Below are 18,256 nucleotides of genomic sequence, written 5' to 3'. Positions count from 1 at the left end.
ATAACTTAATAGTTATTTTAACTGCAGTTCTTACTACTTGATTATTTGCGGTAGTTCATAATATAAGACAACTGTTGGTTTCATGTCTTTGCTTTCAATTTAATCTTATATAATACTTTTATAATACTTAGAAATCTTTCTCAGCTTCTTCTTGATTATAAAAGAATAAATTTTTAGTTGGTAAATTTTCTTGGATTTGTCCTACTTAATTTTTTCAGAATACTGTGTGTGTTGTGTGTGTGTGGTAATTTTGTTGCTGTACCCTAGGAACAGGAAAAATTCATGGAAATGAAAAATCATATCAGTATATTTTTCTTTGGAGCAAGTTTCTCCTATCTTTAAGAAAGCATTATTAGCCCGGGTTAGAATGGTCTTTTGAGTTTTCAATGTTTTTCTTTTAAACAAACCCAATGAAAGAAAATAGAAAGTTTTAAAACAGCAAGTTTTTGGATCCTTTTCTTAGAAGATCCCCACTATTACTTCTTGAAATCATGTGCTTATTATTTGTGATTAATCTACGATTGATGTATATAAATCATACATTTATGTCTGAGTGGGAAAATGCATTAGATAACCTATTTAAGCCTCAGTGAAAGAAGAAGACTGCTTAGATTCGAGACTTGGAAAATGGCCTAAGAAGCCGTCCGATCTAGAATCTCACCCAGCCCTGGAACTCGTTTTACTGGAATTCGTTCCATGTCATAAAGTGTGATACCATGTGTGTGTGGGATTTATTTTTCCATGTTGTTCCTTTTCCCATTACTCTTAGCAATTAAAGCTTGACTATAAAAAAGATACTCATTTGTGGGAATTGAAATGCATGATGTTGTTATAGTGGGAAGAGTATTGCTTTATAGTCAGACAGACCCAGATTAGAATATCAGTGGTGCCATTATTTAATTTAGTGTCTTTGGATGAATTATTTAATCTGAGCCTCAGTTTCTTCATTTTCAAATAGGAATTAAAATATCTTTTTTACCAGATTGTTATATGATGAGGTGAATTAGTAAGCAGTCAGTAAATCATAGTCATTAAAATTACATCAGTTATAATAGTTTCTTTTTCTGTTTTCAAGAAACTTTGTACTTAGAATGATATTCTCTAATATATTTTCAGAACCTTTCGAGTGATTCTTTCTGAATACTCTTCATTTTACTGTTTAGTTTCTTAATTTAAGAAAACACGAATAATGTATAGTACATTTTTAAATAGCTAGGATGAGTCATTTATACTACTTTCATTTTCCTACTAAGAAGCATATAATCTCCTGTCTCAATAGTTCTAAGCCAAATGTTCACAGCACCTAAATAGAACTATGTAAGTTTAAAACTGGAGGATCCACGAAAGTGAAAGTCGTGCAGCCATGTCCAACTCTTTGCGACCCCATGGAATTTTCCAGGCCAGAATACTGGAGTGGGCAGCTGTTCCCTTCTCCAGGGGATCTTCCCAACCCAGGGATCGAACCCAGGTCTCCCATATTGCAGGAAGATTCTTTACCAGCTGAGCCTCCAGGGAAGCCCAAGAATACTGGAGTGGGTAACCTATCCCTTCTCCAGCAGATCTTCCTGACCCAGGGTCTCCTGTGTTGCAGGTGGATTCTTTACCAGCTGAGCTACAATTCTGCTTCCTCATTTAGCAGATAAAACTTTGAGAGGTTAAGTGACTAGATCAAGATCATTTGTTAGGGACAACCTAAGCAGTTTCAGTGAGCCTGAATGTCAATTTGGCATACTTTGTCATGTGCTTCCCTCTGAAAGCTTCCAAACCACTCACCAGACTACTGCAACATGTTAAATTCTGGAAGCAGCTGGTAAGTTTCACATTATTTTTCCTCTACTCCCTAAATAGTACACACGAGCAAAAGGCCAGGAAACCACCTAAGGAACTAGTCACAACTTCTACCAGTGGCATCTGGTATATAATAAATTATTCAGCCATTGTGAAAGAATGAGTGAATATTGGATCTATGAATTAGGCAAGTGATAATCCCAGTGATGGTGTGAAATGAAAGTGTGATTTTCAGTATTCTGATGTTTAAGATAAATTTGATTACAAAAGAATAATTAAGCTGTTAATAGGACTAATAAAATTACCTTTCTTGATTTGGGTTTTCTAAAAACCTGACTCACCTGTACCTTTTATGACTCATATGTTTCATTCTTTTTTTGTTAGATTATTTGTTGGGTCCAGGAAATTCAGTCAGTTTCCAGTTTTAGAATTTATTGGCTCAATGTCAGGGTGCTCACTGATTCATAAATGGATCATATTTGTAATTTTGTTTGTTTTTTTTATTTAGAATTGAAGAAAATTTTCCTGTAGAAGCAGGCTATAACTTGTAATTGGTTTTTCTTAATTTGGGAAATTTAATTTGGGATCTCTTGGAATGCCACTAGGGAAACAAAGATGTTAAGGGATAAATATGTAACTTTGCATACATATGCATTAGTGTGTATGTGTAAAATCTATAAAATGCCTTTAGAACTACATGTAAGGCGCATATGCACAATTGTAAATATATCCTGACAATAATTTCAATGGCAGGTCTGTGGAAGGAGAATCATTTTAATCAGTTTATTCACCTATTTTTTGTTAAAATCTATTTAGCATCTGATGTCTTTAGGGCATATTTTAAGAGGCTTATATCTCAGCTAGATCTTCAGAGATGGATAAGATTTGAACATATGGTATATTGCATTATGTTATGCTTGTGTAAGTATTTGCCTTACTTTATAAATATGATCTGTTTGTGAATCACACATTTAATTTTGTGTTTTTTCAAATATTCAGGAGTGCTTATATAGTTTTGCTGGCCATTTGACCCTCACAGCTTTCTTAATTACTATTACTACTTTCTGCTTAGAACACTACTTTTATTTTAATGCTGAATAACAATTTCTTGAGTTATAGAGTTACAGTTGCTAAGATTATTTTCATGTTTGTGGTCCGTTCACGCTCTTCCCCATAGGGAAATAGAGAATCATCCTTCACAACCAAAACAAAGCTCTAGAAGTTGGGTAGCAAATATAGGAGCAGCCAAGGGCTATTGTTTTCCCTGTATCCCCTAACGTGTACATGGATACACACAAACTCACACATATAGAATAGTGACAGTACAGCTTTGTGTAGCAGTTCTCAACTTTTAGTCTCAGAATCCTTTATATTCTTAAAAATTTATTGAGGACCCCAAGGAACTTAATATTTATTAATATAAATTTAAAATAGCAATAGTCAACTTCATTTTATTTTAACATAAATAACACATTAGGAAAAAAAAGCCTATTTCCCTAAATTAAAAAAAAAAACATTTAGTTAGAAAAGTAGAATTGTTTTATACTTTTACAAATCTGTTTAATGACTGGCTCAATAGAGGGCAGCTGGAGTCCCATGTCTACTTCTTTACTGAGTCTGTTGTGTGTTGTTTTAGTTAAATTATAGGAGGAAAATATGTTCTCACACAGATATATGGTTTGAGTAGAGATGAGTATTTAATAGCCCTTTCAGTTAATTATGGTTATTCTTTGATAATATTTCAAAACTTAAGAAGTATTAATTTTTTATAGGTTAATGTAAAACCAGTAGATCCTTCATAATCTACTATACTTTAAAACCCATTGGTTTAATTTGCACCTTGAATGGATCTTTTACCATGCATGATTTTTTTAATATTATGCGTTGATTATTTGGAAAGTGTTGATCCAGTTAGTCAATGCAGATCTACCAATGTTGATACAGTTTGCCATGCAATTTAAAAAAAAAATCACATTCATTAATATGGTCACTGATCTCCAGAGTCTCCCAGTATAGTGATAGTGTGGTTCTCAGTTTTCTAAAATTCAATTTCTTTTCCTTGAAAACTCAGATTTTATCATTGTCAACAAATTTACCATCTTCAGTCCTTTTCCTTGAAGTAAAAGTATCACTTTGTTCCCAGATCAGAATAACCAGTTTGTCTGTTGTTCATTCAAATAAAAGTGGTATATTATTTGAAAAAACAAAACTGTTTTACCTCACAATTCAAATAACTGCATGTTTTTCCTCAGAACAGCTACATTTCTATATGCAGAAAAAGTGCTGTATGCAATACTTCAGTTTCATCACATAAAATATTGTGCTCAAGGGTTGAAGTTTCATAAAATTAATAATTTTTACTGTTTCATCAAGGGTATTCATAAGTGAAGCTGGTTTAAAAAATGTTTTCTTCACTGAGTTCCTGGCAGTGACAAGTATTACAATGACTTATACCCTAGTGCTGCCACTGCCTTGATCATGTCATGGTTCCAGCAGTTTTACCTACAGTCACTTTTGTACCATCAGTAAAGCCGATGTCAACATATTGGAAAGGGAAAATCACATCTTACTAGTATTACTAAAATACTTTTGAGGTCACAGACTCTTCACATGGTTTTATAGTTTTTCAAGGTCTGTGAACCATAGTTTGAGAACTGCTCATGTAGTGGTTTTAAGGCATCGTGCACACTCAGATGCATCTGGCTCTGCCTAGCCATAAGATCTAGAGATCGAGAACTAGTAATTACTTCAGCTTTATTTGTAAAGTGAATTTATAATAGTGTGATATTATACGGTTTGTGGGAGGGTATGAGTTAATATATATAAGCTTTTATACCACTGCCTGGCATAGAGTAAGTCTATGGGTTTGCAAATTATATTTTCATATTTTACAGATTTATATAGGTATTCCATTAATTCTGGATATTTGGAAACTCCGGGTTCATCTCACTGCTTTCAAATCAGCTCATACTTAAACCAAATAGATGACACATTTTAGTTCTGAAGATGCTCAGAGACAGTTCTTTATGTATTTTTTTGACATTGGTTCAATTTGAAGAGCGTTCTTTGGATTGTTTGATAGCAGTCATGGAGGAGTAAATGCTTCCATTTATATGCTGTAAGTGGATTCTCTTAATATCAGTTGATCAGTGTGTGCTCTTGAGATGATTCCTTCTGCATCTTAAGTGGCCTTAAGAGGTGTTTTCAGTGGTATTAAAGGGGTTGGTGAATTGTTTTGGCCTTCAGTGTTAAACAATAGCACAACTCGGCTAGTCTTGTAGTTAAACGACCATTTGTATTGCTTTATGTAGGCTTTTGCTTTCAGTTCATATATTTTTTGCAACTTGGATTTTACTTGAAAGTTGTTAGCTCTGTGACATACTCAGAGTTTTGATTCTGTCTTTCCTATGGCCTTCACTCAGAGCTTTGTACTAAGAGGCTAATTGTCATCTTGGCTACACAATGTAGGAGGAAAATGTTGAGTCTCTGAATATAGTCAAAGTTAGTCTTTGCTTAATTTAAATTCATCATATATCCAGAATATACAAGCTATTGATTGCCTGTATTTTTTTAATACACTTGCTGTAACTTCTGATTAAATGTAAAATTAGCTTAACTGTATTTTTGAGGCCAACAGGACCCTTTATGCTAATGATCAGTCACATCAAATGAAATTATTCTGTTAGAATAGTAAATAACAGTTACATGAATTTGTTTAGTATCACTGAACATGAGATAGAGGAAAATCAATGGTGAATTTTTTTGGGAACCAACCTCAAAATTTGCCCCTTGCCATTTTTTAAAGGAAATAATATTGTATCATTTATATTCAAATTTTAAAGAAAGTAAAATCAAATTATTTCTTTGAAAATTTTCAGTATTTATCGAATTGCATCTGTTTACATAAAAGAGTAATAAGTACAATTTTTTCTGTCATCTTTATAACCAGAAACAAACATTTGTTCTTTTCTTATTCGAACTTTAAATGAACTCTTATATAAAGTTCTATTACGTCTCCTCTTACAAACTTAGTATTCTTCTACATATCATAATACAAAGGAACTTTCTATTTAAACAAGGCAACTTTGATGTAATTTGCTAAGACCCTACAAAAGGTCTGGAATACTTTTATATTTTGTTTTAACCTCATGTTTATAATTTGGTTTTTGGCGTTCTATGAAACGCCTTTCACTCTAAGTTAGACTAGATGATAATCACTCTTCTCAGTCTGGCCAAAAGGTAATACTCAATGCAGTGACACATTCAAAAGGAAAATGGAGAGATTTCCAAGCATTTATATCTTAGCTTGATTTTTACTGATGTATGCCCTTTTTTGTATTTTCTGCTGTTTGCTTTGATTGAAATTAAAGTTTCTTCGTAAACTCCAAGGACACATATGTATTCTATACCTGGGGTCCAAAAGTTTCCCAGTCATTTGCTTATACTATGCTTCAAGACTTGTGTACACCTAAGCTCTTAATCCTTTCCCCTGAGCCATCTCCAAAAGCAAGCTTCATATTTGGTGAAGCAAGAATTGTTTCTAAAGATTGTCCTTGGATTCAGATGTAGAACAGGAAAAGAGTTTGCAATTCTGGGAGTTCCCCAAGCTCCCACCGCCAAAACAACTGACGGTTTCTGGAGCCTGCATATGTCCCCCTCTTAACAGCACAGAGACACTCTTTTAAAACCTGAATTAACAAAACAGAAATGGAGAACATTGTAATAAATGTGCAATTTCTTATGGTTTTTAGATTTACTAGTAATTTTATTTATTTTGATAAATAAAACACTACTCTTTCAGGCACATAAATAGTAGAATGAAGAAACTTTTCTAACAGTAGGATATTTCCACTCAACTTCTTTAGTATATATTAACCTTGTGTCTTTGACTAGTAGACATCTTCCAATATTGTAATTTAAGAATTTACTTTTCAAAAAGTTACTGAATAAATGAATAGCAGTTTTCTATGTAAAGTCTAAATCACATTTTTAAAGGATTATAGGCTAAATCTGTGTTCCTCCTTCCCATTTACATGCTTGTCCATAAAACAGATGTCATACTGGCTATGGATATCTTATGCATTCAGAGCCTGTAGATTGCTGAATGTTTGGCAAAGATAATTATATGCTTTGGCTTGGGATTTGGAAACAGTAAACTTTTCCACTTTCCATTATGTAAATTAGCAGTGGAAATAGCTGTATATTTCTCTATGATGTTATCTCGCTAAATATAGGTAATGCAGATTCATTTCTATTAGAAGGAATAGTTTGCCATAAATTGATGGTTCAGTTTTTGGTATAACTTAGATTTTATATTAACATTTTTCATTGTATAGGAGTGTCTTTCAGTGATTTATTTTTTCTTCTAAACTTCTATGGATTTTTAGCCTCTAGCAAAATTAATCAGACTTCTTTAGTGACTTGTTTTATAGGATATCTTTATATTAATTTATTGAAGTATAGTTGATTTATAATATGCAGTTTCATGTGTATAGCATAGTGATTATTTTTGCAGATTATACTCCATTATAGGTTATTACAAGATAATGTCAGTAATTCTCTGTGCTATACAGTATATCCTATTTTTTAAAAAAAATCATATGAACACAATATATTTGCATTCAGAAAAACATAATCCCAATTCAAGAATTTCTAATAGCCTGTGGTTATCCTTACAATAGAAGAGGTTTCTATTTAAAATCAGACATTCAACAGTATTCACTTACACTTTTAACAGATATTTAAAATATCTGTTTTATCTTTGTGTCTCAAATCTAGTTTTTATATAGAAGATAAAAAATTAAGAACCTTATAGTAGAGAGGGAACTTAAAATTCATAACAGGTCATTATAAAACAGTGTCACAGATAAAATTCAGTTTTGATGTAATCATTCAACAAATAGTTCATGATCCACTACAGTGTACTTAGGCTTTGACCTTCCACGGCTTAGAGAGGGCCAGAGAAGATAGCTCAGACGTTGTATGCCCTGCCTAAAATTAAAAATTTAAGTTTTTGATTTATTATTTTTTAAAACTAAACTGCAGACATTATTTGAATTTTATTTATTTTTCTGCTAATGTCCTTTTCTGTTACCAGATCCAGTCCAAAATCCCATAATGCATTTAGTTCTGTGTCTCCTCAGCCTCCTCCAATTTTCAAGAGTTCTTCTACCTCATTTTGTCTTTCATAACCTTGACACTTTTGAAGGGTTCTGTCAGGTGAGTGTATGCTCCTTAGTTCTTTGTCTCCTCACAACAAAGATTTGGAGCAACGGACGTTAAAGCCCCCTCGGCGTGTCACAGCTCTCGGGTCTTGGACAGACTGTGTTATAGCTCTCTGGTCTCGAATGGGCCGTGTTATAGCTCTTAGATAAATCAGTGTTACAGCTCTATTTTATTTAGAAAATAGCAGGAAAATCCATCTTGAGGCATGAGGGCACATTGATCCAAAGACACGAAGAGAAGAGCGCCCCAGCCCGTGGGAGAGAGAGAGCGAGCCCTTTGGCTCCTCTTTTTATGTTTTTTTCTTCCCCCTGGGCCTGCTCTATGCAAATTGGTCTTAGTCAAGAGTGCTGTCCTACCTGAAGTTCTCACTCTGGTCCTTGGACCTTCCTTTGACCTTCCTCTGTTCTATTTTCATGGGCTTTTCTCTTCCTTGTCTTTTAGCCACTGCCATTTTGGACTCCTTTTCCCTATTCTAACTACCTAACAGTTCTGATAAACTGTTTTGTAATGCCCCTCACTGTGGGTTTGTTTGATGTTTTCTCATAAGTAGCCAGAGGTTATTCATTTTAAGCAAGAGTATCAAAAAGTGTCATATTAGGAGTACAGGATACCCATAGATCTTTTTATTGATGGTACTATCCCTAACTATTTCGTCAAGGTGGTATGGCCCAGGTTTTCTATTATAAAATTACTATTTTTCCTTTGTCATTAAAAAATATCTTGGGGGCACCCTTTGGGACTGCATAAAAATTTTTTAAAAAATTTTAATGAGAGAGACCATTGTGTTCTTTTTTTCTTGTTTTTGACTCTGTTTTTAACTGGAGGATAATTGTTTTACAATGTTGTGTTGGTTTCTTCCATATATCAACATGAATTCACTGTATTCTTGCCTAAGGAAAAAAGATTTATTTTGCCCTGATATATGTTGCTTCTGGATCTCTTATTTCTTTGTGAGCTTATCTTAATTCTTGGTACTGTTGAAATGTGGACAATCAAACCCAAACAAAAATTTAAAACTTGCCAGCTTAATTTTGATGAAAATAGATAGTAAATTACCTCATTAAGTATTTCCATCTTGAGTTAAGCAAACTAGTTTATAAATTATATCCTACATCCAGTTTAACAAATATTTGAATACTGTATTCAAATTATTTTAATTATATTTAAGACATAATATTTAAGGCATTCAACTGAGAGTATATTATTCTTATTGATTTATGATAGTGGAATCTGGTGAACCTTCAGCAAAGGACTTAAGTTGAATATTGCTGAGGTACCATTTTGTTTCAAAATGAGGTACCATTTTTGTTTCAAAAATAAATCCTACACTTTTGAAGTAATCTAATGTTCCTTGGTGGTTCTAGAAGACAATGGACAGGAAGGAGAAAAGAAGTGAATCTGAAACAATCAGGCACAAATAGCACAGATTGTTTGCTGTGGGCTTACATTGCATTGTGTGGTATGTTCTATTTTTAGATTTCACTTAACTGTTATGTTTTTACTTTCATTCAATTGCTAATCAAGAGTTTCCTCTGTGAAGATGTTTTTGCTATTCTTGGAACCACATGGAGTTTTCCCTTTAATAGTAATACTGTTTGCTGTGGTCCCAGACATGTGACCTTTAAAAAAAAATAAGGCAAATCATCTTACTTTTAGTATGTGGTCAGGAGTGAGTTGCCCATTCACATCAAGCCTAATTTGATGTGAGTTAGTACTAACCTTTGACAAAATCCATGGTTTAAAATTTAGACTAGAAAGAGACCATAAATCTTACTGTTTAAATCACCCAAAAGGGTAACTGTACTATTTGTAACATTTCTCCAGTCTTCTGTTCCCAAATCTGTTATTCTGTGATGTAAAGCCTTGGTTGCTTTTCACTACTTTTAAATTTGTTTGCAGAAGGTGGAGCCCAGAAAATGTGCCCATCATTGAATATTCTAAGTTTAGCTAAGGAAAAGCAAGGCTGCTGTAATGTTTCTATTCTAAAAAAGTTGTATTTATCTGAGTTACAGGACTGGTTTACATACATGAGAAACTAAGATTTTCCATACACCAGGAAAAGTTTCAAAAGGATGGCTTTTGTGCTTGCCACTTCATCCCCACCAAATGTTACAAACAAATACTCATGTCTGCAGTGGGCCAGTTGTGGGTGTACTTAATTGCAGTTCTCAAGTCATTCAAGCTCAAGACTTTTTCAGGTAAAAATGAGAAAGCCTCAGAAAATTTGTCTTTCCTCTGCACTTTTGGAATGAGGTTTAGCTTTTAAGGTTTACAATTTTTTTTAATTTTTTTTTTTTTTTGTTTACATAGAAGTAGATATATCAGAGGCTCACTTTATTTCAGGAGGGAATTCTAATACCTTTGGAGTAAAACAGCACCATTATAATCTCTGTCATATGTAACTACATTTTTGATTGTTGGGACTGGTATTTTAGAGATGTTAAAATCTTCAATAGCTTACTTTATTTTAGTTAACTTTTAAAAAGAACTTTGTACACTGATAAGTTTTTAATGTGACTCCATTGCTTACTTTGGCTACTGAACTGCCAAATTTGGTTTCAGAACTCAGGAGATTTTAATCAGTCTCTTTTTCATAAGGAAACCAGAAAAGGTTTCAGTGAAGTCGTGTTTAATGTTAGTCTTATCTGTTACTGTATAGCAAAACAGCTTGTGCCTAGACCAATAAGAGAGAAATCCAGGCTCAACAAAATCCGTTTACCACTCTTTTCCATGTTGGACATTGAAAAAAAAACACAGAAACCCTGAAAACTGCTCACAGGGATCTTTCTTATTTAGTTTTACAACTTTACAACTTATTTAGTGTGTAATTTTGCTGAACTTGTTCCAAAATATAAAATCTAAAGTAGTTGTTGCTGGTTCTAGGAACTCTTTTCCTTTCAAAGTATTTTTGAAGTTGAAAACTTTTAATAGTATTTCCTTTGGAAGACATTTTTAATGTCAAAAGACATTTTCTGTCTCTTTTGAGGTATCATTTCTAAAAAGTTGAAGTGTCTCTCAAAAAGCGCCTTACTATGTTTTTCCTAGAGATTCCTGAATTATGTACATTTTGTTTCCTGAGTAGGAGAACTATCTGTTCTAGAAGGACTATTTTCAATTTATCAAATGATCATTCTCTGCAATTCTTATTGGTCATGTAATTGATTTATTCCTGAGTAATATAAGTAACATTACTTATTTAGTCAAAGCTGTCTTAGTTTTTCTCTAAATTAAGTACAGTGTTTTGGGTGGGTTTTAGATTGACAGGAGGTTAACATATATACATACATGTGTGCTTTTTAGCTTTAGTTCCTAATTTAATTAACCAAAGATCCAGTGTCTTATCAGAAGTAAAGTCAGGGCAGAAGCAGATGTAACGTATCTCAGCATAGCTTCTTTTAGCTCATAATAGGAATCAGCAGTTGCTGATAACAATGTACATGCAAGGTAATATCCTTGAATTAGGAAAAGTTCATTTATTTCTATGTCACTACCCTTTTAGATTCACTCTTCTAAAAGAACTAACGATCTGGGAGCTATTCCATTTTCATCACTATTCCAGAAGAACTTAAACTGACCATCTGTGGGCTTCCTTTTAAGGGAATGTTTATAATTACCAGACTCCTGGTTCTTGAACCAAACTCAGTGTCAGCAAGGACATTTTCTCATTCAGAGGGCGGAATCAGAGTTAATACACAGGTGTCCTCTGTCTCTTTACTTACAAGTGTTCTGGAAGACCCACTTCCTCCTAAGTATTAAACCTGAAATTTATAACTTTGAATCTTAAAATAACCTAGTAAGCTCTTGATTTTTTGCATCAAAGAAAAGGAATAGAACTATACTAATCTAAACGGACCAAATTTATACAATAATTTGTTTCGGTTTAGAATTTCTTTTATACTCAGATTTGATGTGGTCATATGTGCCTAGGGTATTTTTGAAAAATAATGATTCATATTATGAAAACTTGACTCAAGAAGAAAAGAAGCTACCTGGTCTCTCTCTTCTTCAATAGGAAAATAACCTTTCAAAATAATGCAAGATGGCACCATAAAAGAAAAAACTATTTCTCACACACCTCTGACACCAAATGTGTGGTTTTCCACAGCAATCGATTCTCCACCAACACTAACTAGGTGTCCTACAATTTAATTCAGTTCTGATACTTAATACCTCGACTTAGCACACATTCCACAGGTTTCATATATGCTTACTCCCCAACTTCCATCTTGCCCAGTCATGTATTTTCTTATGCTGTAGCCTTTTTACACTAAAGTCCCACAAGACTGTTCCCCCATTCCAGATACTAGTTGCAAGTTGTGGGTTTGAAGATTACCCACAGAGAGTCCAACTTCATTACAAATCTGAGGCACCCACATTTTTACCTCTCTCTCAGGTTCAGTAGTTTGCTGTAACAGCCCACAGAACTCAGGGAAATACTTTTGTTTACTGATTTGTTATAAAGGATTTTTAAAGGATACAGGTGAACTGCCAGAGGAGATCATCATCGCATGAGATCTGGAAGGTCCTGAGCACAGGCACCTCTGTCCTCATGGAGTTTAGAGGGTATAACCCTCCGAGCGCATAGATGCTTTCACCAACCCGTGAGATCTCCGAAACCTGAAGTTTAGAGGTTTCTGTGAAGGTTTCATTACAAAAGCATGATTATTAACTCAATCTCCAGCTCCTCCTCCCTCCCTAGAAGATGGAGGGTGAAGCTGAAAGTTCCAAGCTTCTAATCATGGTTTGACCTTTCTGGTGCCAGCCTCTATCCTGAGGCTGTCCAGTTAGCCCGCCAACAATCATCTCATTAGAACAAAAGATACTCCTGTCACCCAGGAAGTTCCAAGAAATTTAGGAGCTCTGTATAAGACACTTCTATCACCCCGTCATTCAGCAAATTACAAGTATTTTAAGAGATTTGTGTCACAGGCACATCTTCCTATGTCACAGACGATTTTTATAATTTTAGTTCAGTCCTCTTTGTGAACTCCTAACCTCTGTGCCTGACATACACTGGGTGCTCAGGAAACATTTATTAAATGAGTGAAAAAGTGAAGTACTTATATCGATTAAGTACCTTCATCAGATCCTTAATTAGATGTGCAGAGGTTAGAGATGTGAAGACAAAGTCTTGGTCCTTAAAACATTTGTTGAGAAGAAACATTAATTCAGCATTCATCTACTGTATGTTGAATTATGTTGATCTCTGTGATGATTCCAATAATGAAGAAGATGAGGGTAAAATAACTTTAGTAAAATGTAGTATAGTGACATAGGAGACAGAAGTTGGGGAGTTAAGTATTATTATACAGGCAGTGTTGGAAAGAATTCAGGTTGACTCTTGTGAACAAGGAGAGCTTAACAGAGTAGATAGCATTTAGCTGGACCTTAAAAACTGAGTGGGATACTGAGGAAACCAAAATTGAAAAAGACACATGTATCCCATTGTTCATTGCAGCACTATTTACAATAGCTAGAACATGAAAGCTACCTAGATGTCCATCGACAGATGAATGGATAAAGAAGGTTTGGTACATATACACAATGGAATATTATTCAGCCATAAAAAGGAATGCATTTGAGTTAGTTCTGATGAGGTGGATGAACCTAGAAGCTACTATACAGAGTGAAGTGAGTCAGAAAGAGAAAGATAAATATTGTATCCTAACACATATATACAGAATCTAGAAAAATGGTACTAAAGAATTTATTTACAGGATAACAGTGGAGAATAGACTTATAGACATGGGGAGGGGGAGGAGATGGTGAGATATATGGAAAGAGTAACATGGAAATTTACATTACCATATATAAAAGAGATAGCCAACGGGAGTTTGCTGTATGGCTCAGGAAACTCAAACAGGGGCTCTGTTTCAATCTAGAGGGGTGGATGGGGAGGGAGACGGGAGGGAGGTTCAAAAGGGAGGGGTATATATATACCTATGGCTGATTCATGTTGAGATTTGACAGAAAACAACAAAATTCTGTAAACCAATTATACTTCAATAAAAAAATACAAAAAAAAACTGAGTGGGATAAAGACAGGCCACTCCTTTTTGGAGGGGATTTGAGAAAATACCCAAAAGCAGGAAAACACAAGGTCTGGTGAGGGAGCTGGGAGAGACCCTGCTATCTTCATGGACAAATACTGGGGAAAGAAGTGCTAGTCTGGAGTGCAGTCTGAGGCAGACTGTTTCAGCTTTCTTTGGAGGGCTATTTAAGGTTTCTGAGTGCTACACTCATAAGATGGATTACAGCAGTGGAAGACTGGAGGCAAAAAGATCAGTTAGGAATCTGGGGCAGTTATACAAAGGAAAGATTAAAGCACTTGAAAAGAACATAGAAAGGAGAAGATGGGGGGAAAGTTGATTGTGAAAGAAGAAATGGCAACTCTACATGGCGCCGACTGAGTGCCCAAAGGGGATAGAGTCAAAGAGGATTCCTGACACTTCTTACCAGAGGCCTGGTAACTGCCTGAGCAGGGCCATCTGTGGCCAGAAGACTGCAAATTACAGATTTTCTTAGACCTAATCTCACAGGATTCTTTTTGGGAGGAAACTCCTGCAGATGAGCTCCCTGCCAGGGACATAGCCCTTCAGGCCTACCCCCTCCTGAGCCAAATCTCCAGTCTGGGTCTGGGAGTTAGTGTGGTAGGAACAAGTAACTGAGTGTGCCAAGCAGAGAACTGAACTCTGCAGGCTGTTCCGGAGAACAGCCAGATGGGGAGGAATGACTCCACTGCCCCAGAGCCCTGTCCTGAAAGGGTATAGATGCGAAGATGGAGCATTCGAAAGGACTTAACAGAAGGAGTTGCCAGAAAAGCGAATTTTTGTTGTTGCTCTTGTATGTGTTTTAACTTTCTCTCACTTTTCATTAAAAAAAAAAAAGGGGGGGTGTAATATGTACTAATTCAAGACATTTCAGAAAACAAAAACTTGTTTAAAAAAGTTTTCCTGATCTGTATAGAACTGTTCATATTTTGGCATAATATTTATAAGTTTTTCTATGGAGCAGGTTTTTTTCAGCTGAAGGTAGTGGTGTATGCTATATCAGGCAACAGGCAGCTACTATAATTGCTTGTTATTATTTGTCAACAAGATGGGATTCTCTGGTGGCTCAAATGATAAAAAGTCTGCCTGCAATGAGGGAGACCTAGGTTCAGTCCCTGGGTCAGGAAGATTCCCTGGAGGAAGAAATGGTAACCCACTTGAGTATTTTTTTTCTTTTTTTTTTAATTGAAGGATAATTGCTTTACAGAATTTTGTTGTTTTCTGTCAAATCTCAATGTGAATCAGCCATAGGTATACATATATCCCTCCCTTTTGAACCTCCCTCCCATCTCCCTGCCCACCCCACCCCTCTAGGTTGATACAGAGCCTCTGTTTGAGTTTCCTGAGCCATAGTGCAAACTCCCATTGGCTATCTATTTTACATATGGTAATGTAAGTTTCCATGTTATTCTCTCCATACATCTCACTCCAGTATTCTTGCCTGGAAAATCCCGTGGATGGAGGAGCCTGGCAGGCTACAGTCCATGGGGTCGCAAAGAGTTGGACACTACTGAGCAACTTCACTTTCACTTTCAGATAGGAGTTAGATCCTAAAAGGACTTATACATTGTTGGGGAGCTGTTGAGTTTTAAGCAGGGGAGTGCCATGATCAGATTTATGTTGGAGAATGTTTCTTTTGGCCATAGTGTTCTTGTTGATCAGTTGAGTTGCTAAGTCACATCCAACTCTTTGTAACCCCATGGACTACAGCATGCCAGGCTTCCCTGTCCTTTGCTGTCTCTTGGAGTTTGCTCAAACTTATGTCTTGAGTTGGTGATACCATCCAACCATCTCATCCTCTGTCATCCCCTTCTCCTCCTGCCCTCAGTCTTTTTCAGCATCAGGGTCTTTTTCCAATGAGTCAGCTCTTCTCATCAGGTGGCCTAAGTATTAGAGCTTCAGCATCAATCCTTCCAATGAATATATTCAGGGCCAATTTCCTTTAGGATTGACTGATTTTATCTCCTTGCAGTGCAAGAGACTCTCAAGAGTCTTCTCCAGCACCACAGTTCAAAAACATTAGTTCTTCGGTGCTCAGCCTTCTTTATGGTCTAACTCGCACATCTGTACATGACTACTGGAAAAACCATAGCTTTGACTATACAGACCTTTGGAGGCATAATATAAAGCAGCACAATGGCAGTAATTCTTACCACATTTACTTCCCATCCTAGATTCCCTCTCTCAGTGACTATGTTCTTACCCACCTAGATGACCAAACTAGAAATTTGGATGTCATCCTAGACTCTTATTCCTCTCATATCTATCTCTACATCTAGTCAGTCTCCAAAACCTACCAGATCTTCTACTTAAATCCTTAAGATTGATTTCTTTATGTCTTCATTGCCACTGTACTTGCCAAGTTCTAGTTTTTATTTTTTACTTAGAACAGAGATTGGCAAATTTACAGCTTACAGACTAAATCCATCCTGCCACTTATTTGTGAGTCACCTGTTTCTGAAAGTATTGACTGAAATAAAAAACACAATTTGAGAGCTGTGAGTTTCATTTATACTGAGGACTTACTGAGGACTGTATCCCAGGAGACAGCCTCTCAGATAGGTCTGAGGAACTGCTCCGAAGAAGGAAGGCGGGAGGTCAGCATATATGTGGTTTTGGCAAATGGATGCGTGCAACCAAATACATCTCAGTAAGAGGTTTCTGCTAGTCACGAGGCACAGATACCTCTGTTAATGATCTTAGTGCTTTTCTAAATATGGGAGGATGCAAGAAATTTAACTCACAAAATTTTCTCCTGAAAATATCTAACTATCTGAAGGCCTGTTTTGCCAGTTTCACCAGAGCACAGAGTACCTCATTCCTGATCTCCACCCTGAACTCCTTCCAGGGTGTGTTGAAGGTCAGCGACTGCACTGGCTAGTGACTCAACCCTTGCAGAGCGGATGGCTAGCGCCATTCTTTAGTTGGCAGAAGGTTTAATAGAACACAGCCACACTCATTTGTTCACATTTTGTCTGTTGCTGCCTTACACCACAAGGGCAGAGTTGAGTACTTGTGATCAAGACCATGTGGCCTATAAAGCCAAAAATATTTACTATCTGGTCCTTTACAGAAATACTGCTGGCCCTTGGCTTATGTTATTGCAGTTAGCTGGCTTCCCTGCCTTCAGTCTTCCATCTGGCCGCTGGCTTCCCTGCCTTCAGTCTTCCATCTGGCCTTTACTGTGTTGATGGAGTGACTTTCCTAAAACACAGTTCTAGTCGTGTCAGCTCCTCTTGATCATATTTCTTTAATGGCTCCCAACAGCCAACAGAATTAAATCTACAACTCCTTCGCATAGCAGGTGCTGAGTTCTAGTATAGTTTCTCAAATCCTAATCCCAAAATGCCTTTGCCAATAAACCCTATCTCAATCATCAAGTTCTTTGTAATGGTTCACTTTAAAGGGATCATTTACATGAGAACAATTTCCATTAATGTTAATGTTATGAAGTTTAGTTTTTCAAAGTCTTGTACAGAAATTATTTGATGAATCCATGTTTCTATGAGGTGATATTTCTTAGAAAACCTCCATCTATTGGCGGTCAGTTGTATATGTCAGTAAAAAGGAAGAGAGTAAATATTATTGCCAGACCTTAGTTTTACTTCTTCGAAGAGAACTCTGAAGCTTGCTAAGATTTTTTAACGCTTCTGCTGTTTTCATTTATTTTGTGATTCTTGAAAGACCACTACTACATATTATCAGGAAACAAAGAGAGCCTTTTATAGACTTCCAAATTCAGCACAATAAAAAAAGTTGAAGATAGCTTTGTGTGCAAGAGAAAACAGAATCAAAGTTTTGCTACTTTTATGAGAGAACATTCTTTTTAGCATCTTAGCACTAAATAAACAATATTGAAACATTTTAAAGTACAAAGACATTTCATTTGCAAGTTTAGTCTCAAACAGACTCCATTAATGACATATTCTAGGAGAAATATGTCAGGAATCAGTCTTCTTTTTACCCTTTATCCCAGTAAGGAATTCTGTCAGAAGAGAAGAACCTTGTTTTCTAGGTTGAAAATGAAAGGAACTCATAGATTTTGATTTGAGAAAGGTCACAGGTGTTTTACAAGGGAAATTAGTTGCTTGTCTCTTTCTCAATATTAGCAGAACTTTTTATAGCACTGGAAAATCAAAATGGAAACGTAGTTGTAGCCATTCAAGTACCTATATAGATTTTTCTTCTTTTAA

General features: G+C 35.6%; 1 protein-coding gene across 5 annotated transcripts in view; it reads left to right on the top strand.

Annotated features, from left to right (window-relative positions):
• CWC27 (CWC27 spliceosome associated cyclophilin) overlaps positions 1–18,256 on the top strand; it is a 250,746-nt gene that overhangs the window by 75,834 nt on the left and 156,656 nt on the right. The window contains exon 11 of one of the 5 annotated variants that reach the window (XM_044932479.2): positions 1,592–12,051. The exons of the other annotated variants lie outside the window; for them this stretch is intronic. Coding sequence (XP_044788414.1) covers positions 1,592–1,643 — 52 coding nt within the window. The 3' untranslated portion in view covers positions 1,644–12,051. Of the gene's footprint in view, positions 1–1,591; positions 12,052–18,256 lie in introns of those variants that run through there. 5 annotated transcript variants of the gene reach the window in all.

This window comes from Bubalus bubalis, chromosome 19 (assembly GCF_019923935.1).
Source record: "Bubalus bubalis isolate 160015118507 breed Murrah chromosome 19, NDDB_SH_1, whole genome shotgun sequence".
Lineage (NCBI taxonomy): Eukaryota > Metazoa > Chordata > Mammalia > Artiodactyla > Bovidae > Bubalus > Bubalus bubalis.
Note: the sequence above shows the minus strand (reverse complement) of the source record. Positions and strands in the feature narration are given on the sequence as shown.